The 18,970-nt window shown below is 35.4% G+C and overlaps 1 protein-coding gene across 1 annotated transcript; it reads right to left on the bottom strand.

Annotated features, from left to right (window-relative positions):
* Positions 1-9,554: 9,554 nt before the first annotated feature.
* On the bottom strand, positions 9,555-17,110 carry LOC129950634 (uncharacterized). The gene is made up of 3 exons (XM_056062564.1): positions 16,273-17,110; positions 15,105-16,092; positions 9,555-9,609 (listed from the first exon to the last, which is right to left on the bottom strand). Exons 1-3 carry the CDS (start codon positions 17,108-17,110, stop codon positions 9,555-9,557), a joined length of 1,881 nt encoding a protein of 626 aa, XP_055918539.1.
* Positions 17,111-18,970: the final 1,860 nt, after the last annotated feature.

Genomic DNA, 18,970 nt, shown 5'->3' with positions numbered 1-18,970 from the left:
CGAAGTCTTTGACTACCTCAAAGTTACGTCTGTTGATTGTGACGTTTTGACCAAAATGTCGGTGTTGTATGTCCTTTCTTGACGACAGCATGTACTTTGTTTCACTCTCATTAACCGTTAAACCCATTTTTGCCACCTCTGCCTCAATACTCACAAACGCCCCATTGACATCACGCTGAGTTCTTCCGATTATGTCAATGTCATCAGCATATGCCAGTAATTGGACAGACTTTTGAAAGATAGTGCCTCTAGTGTTGACGTGTGAGCTCTGCACTATTCTTTCAAGCACGATATTAAAAAAATCGCATGACAGCGCATCACCTTGTCTAAAACCTTTTTTGATATCGAAAGGTTCTGTTAAGTTGTTTCCAACCTTAATAGAGCATCGTGAATTCTCCTAGGTCATCCTGCACAAATGGAAGAGTTTGGCAGGGATGCCAAAACTAGACATGGCTCTATACAGCTCGTCCTTGTAGATGCTGTCATATGCGGTCTTGAAATCGATGAAAAGATGGTGGGTGTCGATTTGGTGTTCTTGGGTTTTTTCCAGGATCTGCCGTAATGTGAATATTTGATCAACTGTGGACTCTAATGGTCTAAAACCACACTGATAAGGACCTATCAGGTTGTTGACGATGGGCTTTAGACGTTCACATATTACGGCAGAGAAGATTTTACAGGCGATGTTAAGTAGACTGATTCCTCTATAGTTGGTGCAGTCTCATTTTTTCAGGATCGGGCAAACAATACTGAGGTTTCATTTATCGGGCATGCTTTCTTCCGACCATATCTAACAGATAAGTTGGTGCATGCTCCTAACCAAGTTATCTCCAGCTGCTTTAAAGAGCTCGGCATTTAAGCCAACCGAACTTCATTCCTGCTTTTATACCTCTCAACATTTTCGACCGCACACTTCTCATGCCCTCTCTTTTTCCATCTGAAAAGTCGGCGTTCCTCTCGCCTCTTCTGCTCATAGAGCTCACGAGCAGCTCTCGTCCTTTTATGCAGCGCCGCTTTGCGTGCCTGTTGTTTGGCTGCATTTGCCTGCCGACAGTCCTCATCAAACCAGGGGTCCCTTGTTGGTGGCTGTTTGAAACCCAGCACATCAGAGGCGGATTCTCTGATTGCATCTTGGCAATGTTGCCACTAGTTTTCGATACATTGTGTTGGCGGCAGAGAACTTCGAGAGAGGTTACTTGGCGATCTCTGGCGATTGTAGCCATTCGAAGTTGTACCTTCTCCCAGCACCTCCCTGTTTTACCTTGGGTCTTCAAATCTAAAGTGCTACCTTGGCTACAACGAGGTCCGAGTCGATATTAGCTCCTCGGAAAGTTCATACATCCATAATGCTGGAATCGTGTCTGGCGTTGATCGCAATATGGTCAGTCTGGTTGACGGTAGATTGATCTGGAGAAGTCCAAGTTCCTTTGTGGATGTTGAGGTGTAGAAAACGCGTACTGGCTACCATGACGTTTCGCCCCGCAGCAAAATCAATGAGCCTGAGTCCATGGTCGGAAGTGTTGTCGTGCAGGCTGTGTTTCCCGATTATTCCTCCAAAGATGTCTTCCCTTCCTAGTTTGGCATTTAAATTGCCAAGACACCTCTTTACATTACAAACCTTAAAGCCAACTCAGACTACACACTGAAAGATATGAGGAGGGATGAAAGAAGGCTTCACAAATCCATTATGGCAGGGCTCATAAAAACAAATATATCCCCGTTTAAGGAACGAAACAAGATAGCTCCTTCAAATGGCAGTAATCTATTCTTTCTGGAGTCCAATTTGAATCAATGGCACACTATATTCAATGATCTGATCACCAGAACTGATGCACATACCTTCAGTAACCATCTTTCAAGAGCCTCAACAACATTATCAAGAAATGTTTATAGAACCTCAACCACCAAACAACATCACAGACTAATTATTTCAGTAACGACTTTTCTTCTGAGGCTATTAGTTACATATTTAGAGCCCGAGTCAAAATACTAAATCTTAACACTATGCCGCATTAAAATGTTCTTCCACAAATTTGAAGCCTTTGTTACACCGGAGAACCAGAAGACATCACACACTTCTTTGCTTCGAACTGATTTTTCTTCCCCCAACTCGGCTCTATGAAATTCTTTATGGAGACTTTGGATGTTTGGATGGTCAACAGTCTATAGATACTGCAAACATGCTCTAAATTACCGCAATAGTCTTCCATAACTAACTAACAACCAGTTATTGTAATTAAAGATTCGAACAAAGTTTTTTTTTTTCGTTTTTGAATCGCTCTTCCATACAAAATTAATGAATTTAATAATGACTCTTCTGTTATTAGCTGAAATAAAAAAGTACTTATTTTTTAAAGTTTTTCCTGAAATTAAAAAGAATACTGAAATAAAAGTAGGACATTTCCTTAAACGTCCTTGTTTCTTTATTTTTCTATTTCAATTTAATTAGTGCCAGGTAAGTACCCTGCAACTTCGTCTAAGGATCGAAAGAAAATCCAACACACAACAATTTCAACCAATAACACATACATATGTAGATATGGAAGCCATATAAACTTATAATAAAGTCTATTCAATAATTAAATATCGTCCTCTGAATGCACATAACTTTGAAATTGGCAAGGAATTTAGCATTATATCGTTTTGTTTTCCAGATGGTGCTGTTCTATGCTTGTTCTGTTCGTGTTTTCTTCAAACTCGTATATGTATAGGTAGGTACACACGTATTTAAAATCAAAACGAAATTCCTTTTGTTGAACATCCCAGGGACACAATAAACCCCACTCTATACAATCCTCATACCGTGCATAGGATATAGGTCTTTTAACTTAAACCACAGGAGCACGTTTCTGCTGCTTTTGACCCATTTTCTAATGGAAATATAATTCCTGTCGGCAAGCTCCAGAAAACCTCCTAAATAAACCTTAATGCTCGTGTCGTCGTAGTTGTCGGGTTCTGTTTCATTTTTCTTTTTTTTTTCTCGTCCTTTTTTCAAATCCTTCTCATTTCTGGTCGCTTTGGCTTTGCTTCCCAGAGCGAGAGTTACTTCTTCCTATGGCATGACTGTTAAACATCTAAACCCTATTGTAGAGGAAGAGTTCTAAAAAAAACAATAAATTGTCGGCTTCTCCATAGTTATACGAAGAAAAAGGAGTTAAAAAAAAGAGTCCTTAAAAAACATAAAAGAATGCCATGAAGGAACACGAAAAACTAAAAGATAAAATCGTTAGAGTGAAAATGATCCTTTTCTTTATTTTTCTTTCTTTTTGCCAGACTGTATATATATGGCATAAGTGTTCATGTCGCTGATGGTTAGTCCTTGGGTTGGTAAAGCCAGCCATAGAGCTAGAGACAGAGCTAGAGAAAGCCAGCCTCCTCTGGCTCGGGGATTTCGGGCTTTCTTTTATTTAATTTGGTTCTTTTGTGTGATGTGGAGTTTTAGTGCATGAAGAGCGAGGAATAAGCTTGGCCAAAAAAGCATATTGCTTTGGCGGATGAACTGAACATCACAGCAGCAAAAAGTACAAAAATATAGATACAAGGACGAAGACGATACACAGAGAATATATCCACAGAAATAACGAACAAGCGAGGATGTCCTTTCCTTACTGAGGCAAGGCATCGTTTTTGGACAGAGGGCAGCGCTGGCGCATGCAAGTGCAAACGGATGCTGCCTGCAACAATATGTGCAACCGAATCTGTTGACATCTATTTTTAAAGGTTTTATTTTTACTTTCTTTGCTTTTACATGGGATTGGGATTTAGTTTTATGCTGGTTTGATGTTCTGTTTTTCAGCAGATCGTTTGTGGGGATGATTTGTTGGTGTTTTAAATCTCGTACATTTTCCAGGATAAGACTAGATTTTATTCTACTTAATTCCAAAATACGAAAATACAACACATAGTTTTGAAATTCACAAGAATGTTGTGAAATGTACATGATTATTTTTGTAGGTTAGGTATGCATACAAAATATGTTAAGGTTAAACTGGATTGTTAAAATAATTTATTTACAACATTTACAATGTTAGTTTAAGAGTTGAAAAGGGTTCGTTAATATTTCAAAAGGGAAAAGAAGAAAGTGCTCGGTGATAGCCTAATGGGTACTTTTCTTAAATCAGGATTTTGAGTTTGGTTTGCAATCTTTTCTACCATAAGGGACCAAACCCCCATGAGTGGAACTTGCGGAACTTTTTTAGGAAGAAAATTTTTTCATGTTTTGTTTAGAAAATTTAGAATATATTCTTTATAAAACGTGTATAAACTGTTGCTCGAAAAGAAATACATTTTTGATACAAAATATATGGAGTAAATATTGTTGCAATTTGTATGGTAATTATTATTATAAACAAAATGAAAACGAAAAACACTTGAACCAATACCACGATGTAGAAAATTAGCATGAGTTATGCTGAAAGCTGAGCTGTCAAACAACGGCGACGAAGAGGCCACGAGGTAAACTTGCAACAAGCAGCAATCGGAGGGTCGATAATTTAAGTTACTTGCGATTTTCATATCACTTTGGTATTAAAAAGAAATATGATCTGATTGAAATTGCCACAGGACGTTCTTACGTTTAGTAAGGAAAGGGGCGCTAATGATTTTTTATTGAAATCAAAAAAGGGAAATTGCAAACCTTCACAGATAAAGAAAACAAAGAAAAACAAAATCCAACCACTAGAACAAGAAAATGAAACAGATACAAATTATTACCGAAATTTAATTTATTTTTAAAGCGCCTGAGAAACCTTACTACGTAGGATACAAACATAGGATCTTTTCGTTTTATGTAACATGGTAAAGAATAAATTGGACGATTATCCGTTAAGGTCTATGTTCCCACAAAAGAAATTAAGATTCTCAAGAAATACAAACTAACAGCGCAACAGCAGTAATTTCAACAAAAAACAAAACATGGAAGCAAACAAGTTGTTAAAAGAGATATTCAAACACAAAAAGAAAACATATTTTGAAATGGAAGCCCAAAAAATTTGGCAATTGGCATGGAAACTTAACGGTGTACAATACTCAATTGGTCAACACCTTCATTCTGATGTTTTATCGTGGCATTTCAATATGCTTCTTAATCCAATTATAAACCGGGTTGTCATTCATTATGCTGCCACAGGAGTCGAGAATCAAATCCTTGATCAACGAATAACTCCGGATGAGGTAAAACTGGCAGCTGAGGGCCTTAAAGATAGAAAAGCACCAGGGTCTGATAGAATACCAGTTGAATTCTATAAATATGCGAATAGCGGCCTTTTTGCAAATTTAAGAAACAGTTCAAGGAAGCACTGATTTTTCCTATATACAAGAAAGGACTTGCATCGGATCCAGCAAACTATAGGAGAATTTCTTAATGCATCCTATAAAATATTTACCGCAATAATGCAACGAAGACTGTCAACATGAATAAAAGAAAATAAACAATTAAAACGATGTCAAGCCTGCTTTAGACAAGAGTATTCAACTGTTGATCATATATTTGTTTTTTTTTTTTTTATAAGAAGCGCACACTCAAGGGGATATATTACCCTTATTATGTAGACACAGTGTGAGCACTAGCAAAGGGAGAGAGGGGTTGAAAGGAGATGTCGGTGCACATTGGAACGAGACCTGACGAGTAGGACAGATGAAAAAGTTTACGCAGTGGTTTTGCCAGCGATGAAGAACACCTCTTCTGAACAATAGCGGGGATACCATCCGGACCAGCAGATTTGTGTATGTTAAGATCTTTTAGGACTCTCTCTACAGTACGAGTGCAAAAAAAGATTTGCCCATGGAATCACTAACTCGCTCTAGTACAGGCGGAGTCATAACACTCACTGGCAGAGTTGAATTGGCGGCGAACTGCCTAGCAAAGAGATTTGCTTTCTCTAAGGAGTTAACAAATAGAGTGTCATTCACAACGAGCGTAGGAACCGAGGAAGAGGAAGAATTCCTCATATTTTTTACAAATGACCAAAAATTTTTACTGCCTTTGGGACATTGCAGTATTTTTTGCCGTAATTTTTGGTCATGTAAAAATTTGGTCTATCGAATATGGGCGTTGCAGGCCTTCCTGGCTTGCTTGAACTTATTCCGGTTTTCCTCAGTTGGATTGGCTTTAAAACAACGGAAACTTACCTTCTTAACCCTAATAACCTCTTTACACCTCGCATCGAACCATGCCTTTTCCTTAGGTCTGATGATTTTAACCCTATTCAGGATAAAAGTTCTCATTCCCAGGAGAATCAAACTTGTGATCATATCAGCGCTGGCGTCAACCTCACTATCGAGGAAGCATGTTGACCAGTTAAAGATCCTGAAGTAATTATTGAGACCGTCCCAGTTGGCTTTGGCGTATTGCCAAACGGTTCTCTTAGGAGCTCTTTCTTTAACTGGAGAGTTTTTACACGAGAAATTTGCTGATATGACACAATGGTCAGATGTGCCTAGAGGAGATAGAACACTAATAGTGTACTTACCAGGGTCAGAGGTAAGAAACAAGTCAAGAGAGTTCGAGTGGGTCGTTGACCAGCTGAGTTAGGTGGTTTAACTCAGCGAAGATCTCAGCACACACTCCTTCTGGTGTTGACTGGCCCGAATGATGAAGCCATGAAGAATTGTGTACATTGAAATCGCCCGTAACAACGATTTCAATGCGAGGATAGGACGAAACAATTCTTTGGATGGAATCAGACAAAGCATCAAATTCACGAGAAGTTGATACTTTGTCTAGATTTGGGCTTCAATAATGGAAGCAATAGTGAATGATTTGCTTGTTCACGGAAAATTTAAACCACATAAAATTGAAAAAAGAATTGGTGCAGAGACCATATTGTGGCAAAAACTGATAAGCAACATCATTCCTAATGTATATGGCGAGACCATGGTAGGAAAAGAATAATGGCACCAAGTTATACCCTTGAATAAAGAATTCAGTGGGATCGGAATCCTCACCCACTTGGGTTTCACTTAGTGCCAGTACAGCTGGCCTTTTTAAAGCAGTATGGGAGTACACAGAAAGAAAATTCGCTCTAAGCCCACGAATTACTGCAGAATTCTATTCGATACACGCCACTACTAGTGTTATGCCTTAGTATTGACAAGAATCGAATCCGGCCCTGTTAATGCAAAACGGTAAATTTTTTGTTGTCAACAATCCGCTATCAACGATGACGTAGTCTGTGTATCAATTGCATTAGTTATTAAACACAATGCAATTTGATACACATGCTAAGCCATGCGACTGTACGAGAGAAGGGGAAAGTGAAGGATGGTACTCACTGTGCTATCGCTATGTTGAGTTGGCTTAACATGATATGTATTATTTTTTTTGTTGGTTGTTTGTTGTTTTTGTTTTATTGTATTTGATTTGGTGTGGCGTGATTTATTGTTTTTTTTTTTATTTTTGTTGTTTTTTTGTATATCACTTTTAATATTTTGTTTGCTATTCTTTTTGTTTCGTTTTGTTATTGTTTATTTGATTTATTTAATTTTGTATGTTAACATTAGGATTTAGGGGAAACAATTAGACAAATATCACGATTAGGCACAAGACTCGAACAAGACGCGCATGCGCAACGGACGCACAACACAGAGGGACCTTCCCCAACGAAAGTTCACTGATAACTGAGGAATATTGCAGATTCATTCTAAGACCAAGACAAAAAACTCTACGTGTTCTTCATTGACTTCAAAGCTGGGTTCGATACTAAGGATTGTAAATCGCTAAGCTGTAAGCTGTTCGAAAAAGGAATGTCTCTGAAGTTTGGCAGACTAATTGAAAACATATATGAAGACACTCGAGCTGCTGTGTGGAATGGTGAAGAAAAGTCTGATTGGTTCCAATTTTCATCAGGTGTTAGGCAAGGTTGCACACTAAGCCCGCTTTTATTTGCGATATTCATAGAAGATCCAATCGACTGGTTGCCCGGAGGTAATGTTTATGCGGGGACACTGATTAAAGCTCTGCTACTTGCAGACGACATTGTACTGCTCGCATATACTCCAGAAACACTTCAACTAATGATTAATCGGATACACGAATATTCTAAACGTTGGGGATTAATTGTCGATTTAGAGAAGTCGAAAGTGATGATCTTCAAAAATCATGGAGAGAGAAACTACGCAAACGAAAAGTGGAAAATCAATGGAGAATTGATTGAAGTGGTTACAGATTTTAAGTACCTTGGAGTTACCTTCACGAAGAACTTATGGCTGAATCACATACACGCTTCAGCTTCGGCTTCGCCTGACGTTTACGAGTTCAGCCATAGGAATTAAATGCATGCTATCACAATGTAGCTTCGACCTCACGTTTTGTTTGACAATCGTAAGAAAAAGAATGTAATGTAACGTAATGTGACTCCAAACGGAAGCTCTAGTTCAATTTTCTGAACATTTGCTTTGTCTGACAGCTCATCAGCAATAAAAAAATGTCAACAAACAATATATTTGCTCTTTGGAGGGATGAAATAATAGAAATGTCATTCAAAGCAACCTCGAAGCAAGCCTAATAGGCTTTTCACACCAAACCCAAAACCCGGTTTTCGGCAAAATGTTTTCGAAAACACGAAAATCGTTCACACCGAACATTTACACGTTTTCATTTGACGTTTAAATTTGTTTGAAACCGGCAATGAGAGTACACTGAGTCTGTACACTCTGCATATGTAGACTATTGTGTACTTACCTATATTTCGTTCTGAGATTATGGATTTTTGTTCTTAACTCCTCGGAAGTATAGTGGACCAGCCGCCCCTCAAATGCAGCCGATATTTCTTTACAAATGTGGCAATTTTTTCGGTTGCCCCGCAGCTCAGACTCCTTTTCAGCCCAGAGTTCGAGCAGATACTCCTCATACTGGCTTCCCCACAATTTCCTTTTTTTATTTTTTTTTCTTCCATATTCTGTAAATAAAAAAACAAAAAGCAATAATTCTTATTTTGTAAAGATAAATTGTATAAATAATATTACTTACCACGGCCAAATTGTTTTGATTGTTTGAATATAATTGTTTTGAACAAAATTTCAAAATAAAATTTTTGTTTTGACAGCAGCCTGTTTTGTTTACATTTATTTGATCGCTGAATGTTCCGAAAGGTTTGTTTGTTTTGTTCAACTTTGAATTCCAACTAGTTTTCGAGAGGTTTTATATAAAACATGTTGTTTACGAAACCTTGTCGTTTACAAAAATGTATGGGAAAACTTGAGTTTTCGATGTAGGTTTTCGGCGAAAACCGGGGTTTGGGTTTGGTGTGAAAAGCCTATAACGTAACGCAGACGAAGCCGAAGCTGAAGCGTGTATGTGATTCAGCCATTAAGTATGGAGAAACACTTTAGTGAAAAGCTTAATATACGCAAATGGTGATAAACCTAACATGGAAAAAATGTTTCACGAACGAATGTGTGGCTCATAGTAACGAATACAAAATTTTTGAAACTGTAACAGAGTTCATTATGCTTTACGCTGCACAAACTTGGGGAAGTAAATATTATAAGATGGTTAGAAAGCTAATGCGCTTCTACATTAAACGAGCATTCTATTTGCCAGCCAACACACCGAACTATGTCATAATGCTAGAAACGGGAATTTCTCCACTTTTTGCGAAAACATTAAAACTGCAAGTGGATAACATAATTAGAAGCTTAAATTTGGCACACTTTCGTTTACCCAAAATATCAGCTCTTAATGCTATCAATTCAAGGAGTGGATTGTATCGCGAATGGCTTGAATTGGCAGAAAATTGTGGAATTAATTTGATTTATAATGTCGATTACCTTTCCAAATTAAAAAAAAAAAACATGAACCAAATTATTTCCAAGGTAGATGAAGCAGCTAGAACCAAGTACATGGATAAAGCTTCAAACTCCTTACATCGTACGGTCTACTGCCAGCTTAACCACAATTTGCAGCAGTTAAACTACTTCCGTGATGAGCTTAGCGTCAGGGAAATATCGATGATGGTCAGACTACGAGCTGAAATTCTAAACCTGAACTATATACCTCACAGAGCAGATCTTTCAGTCATCTGTAATATATTCAATAGGATGGATGATGCCCTACTCTAAGAGAAATGAGAAGATGTATCTTCGGAAAAGGTTTTCTAACCATTGAGGAAGTCATAGTCGAATTAAATCAAATGAATGTTTCTAAACAGTATCAGTTCTGTACAATTGCTTTAAAATATCAAAATAGAATCTTACGAAGACTTTTTTGATGAAACTCCTTTTTATTTATATTATTATGTGATAATTGTTAATTAAAATAAATTAAAAATCGCTTATTAAAAAATTTAAAGTAAAACATTTGTACTTATCTTCGAACTAATCCTTTCCTTCTTTTTTTTCTTCCCTTTTTTTATTTCTACTTCAAAAACACAATTCTATTTTTGTTCCTCACTTTTCTTATCTTCTCGAATCTGTTTGAAATCAGAAACTTGTCTCACTATTCACCTTGACTATTAGAAAAGAATTGATTTCCATTTCCTTCTAACTTACCTGTCGCTTCTTTTCTAAATCCCGCCATTTTTAGCTTTCAGCCAATCTGGAGTGGCGGATCTCAATCACTTCATCAACAATCAATCGGATATCGTCTTGTTGAGCTCAACTTGTGATGAGATTTTCGCAATCCCGTTTACTTGCTCTTCTCTCACAGTTAATAGCAAGTCGTCCTGGAATTCGCTGCCCGCTGGATTCAATAAACTTAAACTTAAACTTAAACTTAAACTTAAACTTAAACTTAAACTTAAACTTAAACTTAAACTTAAACTTAAACTTAAACTTAAACTTAAACTTAAACTTAAACTTAAACTTAAACTTAAACTTAAACTTAAACTTAAACTTAAACTTAAACTTAAACTTAAACTTAAACTTAAACTTAAACTTAAACTTAAACTTAAACTTAAACTTAAACTTAAACTTAAACTTAAACTTAAACTTAAACTTAAACTTAAACTTAAACTTAAACTTAAACTTAAACTTAAACTTAAACTTAAACTTAAACTTAAACTTAAACTTAAACTTAAACTTAAACTTAAACTTAAACTTAAACTTAAACTTAAACTTAAACTTAAACTTAAACTTAAACTTAAACTTAAACTTAAACTTAAACTTAAACTTAAACTTAAACTTAAACTTAAACTTAAACTTAAACTTAAACTTAAACTTAAACTTAAACTTAAACTTAAACTTAAACTTAAACTTAAACTTAAACTTAAACTTAAACTTAAACTTAAACTTAAACTTAAACTTAAACTTAAACTTAAACTTAAACTTAAACTTAAACTTAAACTTAAACTTAAACTTAAACTTAAACTTAAACTTAAACTTAAACTTAAACTTAAACTTAAACTTAAACTTAAACTTAAACTTAAACTTAAACTTAAACTTAAACTTAAACTTAAACTTAAACTTAAACTTAAACTTAAACTTAAACTTAAACTTAAACTTAAATTAAAATTTTTAATTTTCACACTATTTCAACACACACTGTCTGACAGTATCCTTGAGAAATATTACTGTTGATTGATTGTATTTTTATAGCTTCTGCCGAAGATAAACTTATTTTTTTAATTATTTTTTAATTTTTCAATTTACAATTTGAAACTTTCAACTTATTTTTCCAGCAACACCACAAATGGAATTCTATCACATGAGTTGGAAAAACGAAAAATAACTTTATTAATTGTTTCGAAAACCAACAGAAATAACAATGGAAACGAAAAAAGGTCTTAATAAGCAGACATTACCCTACCATTATATTGAAAGCCAAACAATTTCTAAAACTATAACCCCCTGCTGCTGGCATAAAACGCAGAATTAACTTTAAAAATAACTCAAGCAAATCTCTTAAACTTCATAACAGGAATGTTTATTATGTTTAAAGTTTGTACTTGCATATCTTTAGTTTGAAAACGAAGGACAAAGTTGTAAACGTCTAATAACCTTAACCACTGTTTGGTTGGAACACACACATGAATGGTGTATGTTATCCATTATATAGTTTATCCCACAGGATGTGGAGGTTTTTCTCTATTTTTCTTTTACATCTTTTGTGCACTCGTAAGCCAAACTATTGCAGTTACCACACTAATGTTTGTAAAAGTCCTTGTAGTGATCTACTTAAGTGAATTTTAAATATTCGTCGCTGTGTGTCGTGTTCTCGTTGCATACAACATACAAAATTCTCGCACAAAGTACGTGACGGGACGGATAATTCAAGTTGTCATTTTGAAAAGTATAGTCAGAAGTCAGTTTAGCCGGAAAGGAAGTTTATCCTGTGATGCCACATTCAGGGACTTGGATAAGGTTCCTTTGTGTTCCGGTGCCAAGCATATCATCAAACTATCCTTTATTATATCATTATATCCCTTTTGGGGCAGAAAAGTTACATTTTGGTATAATAAAACTGTTCCCATTAATTGCAGTTTTTTGAATTGAAGTTTCTTAATGTGAAAATTGGTCGTATTATAAAGTTTTGTAGTACATCCTTTTGTAGGTATTTATGTCCAACCATATTCTTTTATTTGAAAATATCCTGAAGTCAGGATATCATTGTGAGTTACAGTCTGTGAGAAGCATGTATGTTAAATTGTGGGCTATTTTGTTTTGCAATGAGAAACAAATGCTGACCGGTTAGCATTCAGTATCTTTTTATCTCTTTGGACGTCATCATCAAATAAAATAGTTAAGTATACGCCCAAGTGTACTTTATTTATTTCCAGAGGAAATAATAAAACCTCACGAATCATACGTAATTAAATTAATACAAGAAAGTAGTTCATATGCATTTAGGATTTATTGTAAGTAAATAAAATACGCCAATTTTGCAGTTTGTTTCATTCAAAAGTCATTTTTCTTAAGTATAATTCTTTTTGGTATTTTTAATAAGATTTTAGTAATACTCTAACAAAGGTTAACAAATATAATAAAATATATTTTTTCAATTTATTTGATATTAACTTCCCATAGGAAGTTATTGTAATCGGTCCAATTTGTTAAATTGAAAATGTTGTCATTTCTCTACGTTTCGTTGTAAAATTAACAAAACAAAACACGAATTTATTAAATTATGATGCTAAAGTAAGTTGACGAAGCAACTATCCGCAAACTCAACAAAAAAGAACACGAAAACGATAACAAATCAAAATGATTTTAAACTTATAAAGATAAATGTATATATATACCAATGCCGAAAGATGCAGAAAGGACGCTCAAAAAATTGCGTATAAAGTTTTTGTACTATTGCAAATTTAAAAAAAGGTGAACATTTTGGTTCACAAAAATATCTCACGAATCAATAATGCTTGAGTATTGAATTAAATTTTATACTATCCCAGCTGACCCGACAAACGTCGTTTTGTAATATAAATAATTTCTAGAGAATATTTTGCTAGAAATAAATAATTTATTGTAAGAGTGTAAGGATGCTGTATATAAGTGGGAGAGGTATAGAGCACTGTAAACGGTGACATAAAATAAAAATAACACATGATCAAACAATTTTTTTTTAACTTATTAAATTGCATATGAAAATCTTAATGAATATTAAAGGCGTTTAAATTGAATTTTTTCTTTTTTTTTATAATAAGTGCACACTCAAAGGGATAACTACCCTTATTATGTAGACACAGTGTGAGCACTAGGAAAGGGAGAGAGGGGTGGAAAGGAGGTGTCGGTGCACATTGGTTTTGAATTCCTGAATATTGCAATAGCTGGGAAAGACAGAGTGTGGCAAGGCATTCCACATTCGCATAGTACGGCTAAAGAACTAACCTCTGTACACAGAACAGTAACAGAACAGTAAGTGTGATTTTTATTTACATTTATAAGAAGTAATTACATAGTTTGGTAGTTATCACAAAAGAGCATTGGCATGTGCCGTCAGCCGAAAAGAGAGCAATAATATTTCTTAATACAAAGTAAGAGTTAATTTAACGCAAAGTTTACATTAATAACAAATAGATAAACTAATACAATAAATATAAAAATTAATTTTTTGATTATAAAATTAAAAGCAGGATCAAAAAGATTCGTTTATGATTTGATTTCGATATTTATAGGCAGTTTTTATGTAGCAGTAAAGAAGTGTCCAATTTTCGCCATTAAGAATACCCTGAATTTCATCTTCATTAAGAGTATTTTTTCTCCAGATTGATCTTCTGATTGAGTTTAAAATAGGACATATGCCAATGAAATGACATATGTCTTCTCTAGTTCTCATATTGCACAAGGTGCATTCCGTATTTTGCTCGCTTATGTAGGGTACGTAATTTAGTCTAAGGAGTTCGCCTCTCGCTTTAAAGATAGTACTTATAACATCTAGACTATTCTGGTCATTAAAGTAATTATTTTCTCCCAGGAAGTGGTTTAAAAGCTTATACGAGCTTCTTGTTTGACTTTGATGGCAATGTTCGATGAAAGCATTTCTACCTGAGTCTTCAATTTTACTTAAAAGGGTTTGCAGGTTTATTCTTAAATAATCTTCATTTTCTAGTTGGAGTGGAACATCATGCTCTAGGCTCAGTCTTCTCCATTCCGAAAAAAATTGTTCATTTCTGTTTTTGAGATGCAAAGCGATTTTATTTGTGAGGCGATGGTTAGGGTGTTTCAAGGTCTTTATTATATATGAAAAGTGTAAATCTAGAGTGTACAAATACAGTGGAGGTATACCAGTTTCGAGGTGCAACATGTACGTTGGTGAATTTTCTGGAAGTCTGAATATTCTTTTTAAGAAAAAACGTAAGAGTTTTTCTACTTCTTCAAACTCGAGAATACCCCAAACTTGTGCCGCATAACACATAATTGATCTGACTACTGCCTCAAAAATTCTGTATTTTGCACTTGAAGCTATATTTCGATTGCAGAATATTGTTTTCCAATTACAGTTTATCGCGCGTTTGGATTCTTTAAGTTTTTCTTGTAAATGCTTTTTGAATGATAGCGTTTGAGTAATCCAAACACCGAGGTATTTATATTCCTTAACAGTTTCCAGTTTTTCATTTCCCCAAGTCCAACTTTCATTCCTTGCAAGACGACCCGCCACGTTTCGAAACACCATTACTTTTGATTTAGCTGTATTTATTTTTAGGTTCCACAGTTTGCAGTAACAATACAGTTTATTTATCATGATCTGGAGCATGTTGGGAGATTCGGAGAGAACTACAATGTCATCAGCGTAGAGCAATATTTTTAAGGACATTCCATCAAAAGGAACTCCACCCGGAAGAACCGTAACTAGATCGTCTAAATAAATTGAGAAGAGGAGTGGACTCAAGAGACATCCCTGCTTTACACCAGTTGTTGGTTCGAACCAATTTGAAAGACTATTTCCATCCCAAACAGCCGACTTATTTTCTTCGTAGAGCTTTTGAAAGATTCTTAACATTTTTGTTGAAACTCCAAAGTTGCTTAGTTTGAGAAATAGAGATCTTCTGTCTATGCAATCGAAAGCTGCCTTGAAGTCTACGAAGAACGCATACAATTTTTTTCCTTTTTCCACATACATACGAGCAATACTTGTTAGAGAGAAGATATTATCTACTGTTGAGTACCCCTTGCGGAAGCCGGCTTGAAATTCGCTTAACCGGTCATTTTCGTTTATCCAGTCTGTTAAACGTTGAAGTAAGATGCCTGTGAAGATTTTCATGACAGTGTTTAAAAACGATATACCTCTGTAGTTACTGGGATTTCTTGGATCTCCTTTTTTTAAAATCGGTAGTATTACACTTTTCTTAAAACTGTCAGGGACTTCTCCCGTGGACCAAATAAAATTGAATGTCGATGTTAGTTTTACTAAAAAATCTGTTGAAGCGTTCTTGAAGAACTCATACGATATGCGATCTTCACCAGGGGCTTTGTTCAATCCACATCGGTGTATGACACTTGTAACCTCTTCGAGCAGTATAGATCGGTCTAAGAAAATGTCCTGTTGATATGGGAGTGCATATTCCATGGGGTTTGGATTTGGTGGCGGATTTAGGAGTTTTTTGAAATGTGTAGCTAACTCTCCAGCTTCCACTTTGATATTTTGCGAGAACAGGGCTCCATTTAGCACTTTGGCAGTTTTCCAGAAGGAACGACTGTCTTTGATGTTAACCAGGGCTGAAGATAAATTTTGTGAATAACGCTTTTGTTTTTGAGCGCATAAAATTTTGTAGTTTTTGTTAGCCTCGCGATACATGATTTTAGCGTAATTGGAATTGCATCTTCTTAACAGGAGGAGAAAGGCAAAAGATTTTTTCCTTGCAGATTCGCATTCCCAATCATACCATGGTTGCTTGCCTATTTTAACTGTTTTTTTCTGCAAAGGCTTCGCTGATTCCATAATACATGAAGTAAGAATATCTGAGCCCCATATAGACTGAAGGTCAGTTTCGTTTATAAGGCTAACATTGAGGTTTAGATTCGCTGTATACTTCTGTAAATCTCTTTCATACCACCGTAGTTTAGGTAATAAATACTGCTGTTTAGGCTGAGAATCCTGCTGAAGCTTAATATCAACTTGAACAGATATGGGTAAATGGTCTGAGTAGGTAAGCTCATTCACTATGAAGTCAGCAATATATTTTAGCCATATTCCCTTTGCAAGACAATAATCTATCGTTGAGCAAGCAGTACCCCTGATAAATGTGAAATTACCATTTGTATCGCCGTTTGTTCGTCCATTTAGTAAGGTTAAGCCGATGGATTCACACATTTCAACTAGTTTCTTTCCATTGCCATCCAAAACTTCATCTGTTGCACTTCTTACATTTTTTATTGAATCAGGCAAAAATTCCGGCTCTTCATTCAGTATTTGTGAATTACCAACTCTCCCATTAAAATCGCCAATGATCATTAGGTCTTCTTTTTCGAATTCTATGAGAAAATTGTATAAGCTGCTAAAGTCTTGCGCCCATTTGTTGCAGTTTATATAGACTGGTATTATATATATTTTCGTCTGTTCGACAGTTATTTCTATCAAATCTCTTTGAAGTATTTGGACATAACTACAATCAATGCCTATATCCTTTTTTATTCCAAAAAGACTTCCTCCGCTAGCTCTTCCTTGTGAGGACGTCCTAGTTGCTGGTATCCATAATAGTTTGTGATTAATAAAGAAGTTTTCGAATCTATCCATACCCTTATCAATATAAGTTTCAAAAAGAACAAAAATATCGAACTTATTTATAAATTTAAAAAAATCGTTGAAGAGAAGCTTATTTCCTAGCCCTGCTATATTAAAAGCGGTAATACTTAAAGAAAAGTTACTTAAATTATTTCTTTTTTTATTAACATTAAATTTAAAACGACTGACGGCATTATTACTAAAAGCGCTGAATGTGATCATTTCGATTTACAGATTGAGAGCCACTGGCTACTGCGTCATGGGATGACGTTTCATCACTGACATTTAACAGCTGCTCCATGAGTGACATTCCACCTTCCTCATCACACGAGAGATTGTTGTTTATGTCGAAATAAAATATTTTATCTTGTATTTTAAGAGTTTCTCCTCGTAAATAACTTTTAACTCTCGGGTTTTTTGACGTTATTTTATCTCTCAGTTTGATTACACGTCTTCGTCTCTCACGTGCCGCTGCTGGATAATCTTTATGTACCGAAATGCCAGTACCTCTGAGTCTTACTGCAGATTGCACAATCCGGCCGACATCTTCGCGATTGTGCAGCTCCACAATTATATTTTCCACCTTAGGGTTTCGGGATTTGATTAATCTTGCCGATGAAATTGCAGCCATATTTTGGGTTTCTAGCAAGTCGAGGCATAAAGATTTTGCTTTATCCGTAGCTACTTCACCGTTTATTGCTGGGACGTGAAAGATTATATTCTTTTCGTTTGCTAACCTCTGTACTTTACAGTACGACCGAAATTGGGCTCGAGGGTATATTGATTCCTAGTAGCGCGAGTATTACGGTTGAACTGTTTAAGGGAAGGAATGCAGCTGGCTATTTCTCTAGAGCATAAACCATTAAAATAACGGTAAAAGAGGGTGAGACAAGAAACATTTTGATGATTTTGAATTGACGTAAATGATCTTATGATGGTAATATCACCAATCAATCTAAATGCTCTAGGTTCAATACTATCCAATAGGCTTAGGTAAGTTGCGGGAGCACCAGTCCAGATATGGGAGTTATACTCAAGCTTTGGACGTATATAAGTCTTGTAAATAACAGCCAGATCAGAGGGGGAGAAAAACTTCTTGCATCGCCTTAGAAAACCCAAACATCTTGCGGTATTTTTGGCGACATCGCGTATGTGTGACACATACCGAGAATATATATATGTTCAGTTTCCTCGATGCAAGTGCCATCCAGGGATAATGGCAAGGGGGGTATACTTCGCTTTAACGATACAAGACAGCATTGCGTTTTCGAAGCATTAAATTCCACGAAGAAGAGGGGTGTGAATCTGAAAACGAATATGAAAAGCTAAGAGTACTATTGTCAGCGAAACAATGTATTGGATTAGATGTTGCAGACAGGAGATCATTAATAATAAAATGCACGACTGGGTCGCACGAACTTGCTCCTGTATGCAAAAAGTCTTTTTAAAAAAGTACTTATAAAAGATTTTAAAATATATCTGTAAAATAAGTTTGTCTTCAAAGATATCAACAATTATTAATGTATTCAACTAATTCGTTCAATTGGAGAGCCTTATTTTAATTTCATGTTAAAAGAACCAGGATGGAAGTAAATTATCTGAAGATAAGAAAGAGGAAGAATATGTATGTTTAAATTGTAAAGCGATCACCTATTGATTGTGTAGTTAGGTAGGTGTCTAAAACGAACATAGAATAGTTCACTTCGCGTGCTCAGCTTTATACAGATAGATAGATAATGACATGTTTATGATGATAGTGAAAGAATGTTATTGGTAGGTATGTAGGTAGGTTTTGGATTTTAGTTATGAATGACACGTAAGCAGTAGTTGTAGAGGTTGTACGTTTCTTTAACTAGTAATAAGTATTTATTC

Source organism: Eupeodes corollae, chromosome 1, assembly GCF_945859685.1.
Source record: "Eupeodes corollae chromosome 1, idEupCoro1.1, whole genome shotgun sequence".
In the NCBI taxonomy this organism is placed as follows: domain Eukaryota; kingdom Metazoa; phylum Arthropoda; class Insecta; order Diptera; family Syrphidae; genus Eupeodes; species Eupeodes corollae.
Note: the sequence above shows the minus strand (reverse complement) of the source record. Positions and strands in the feature narration are given on the sequence as shown.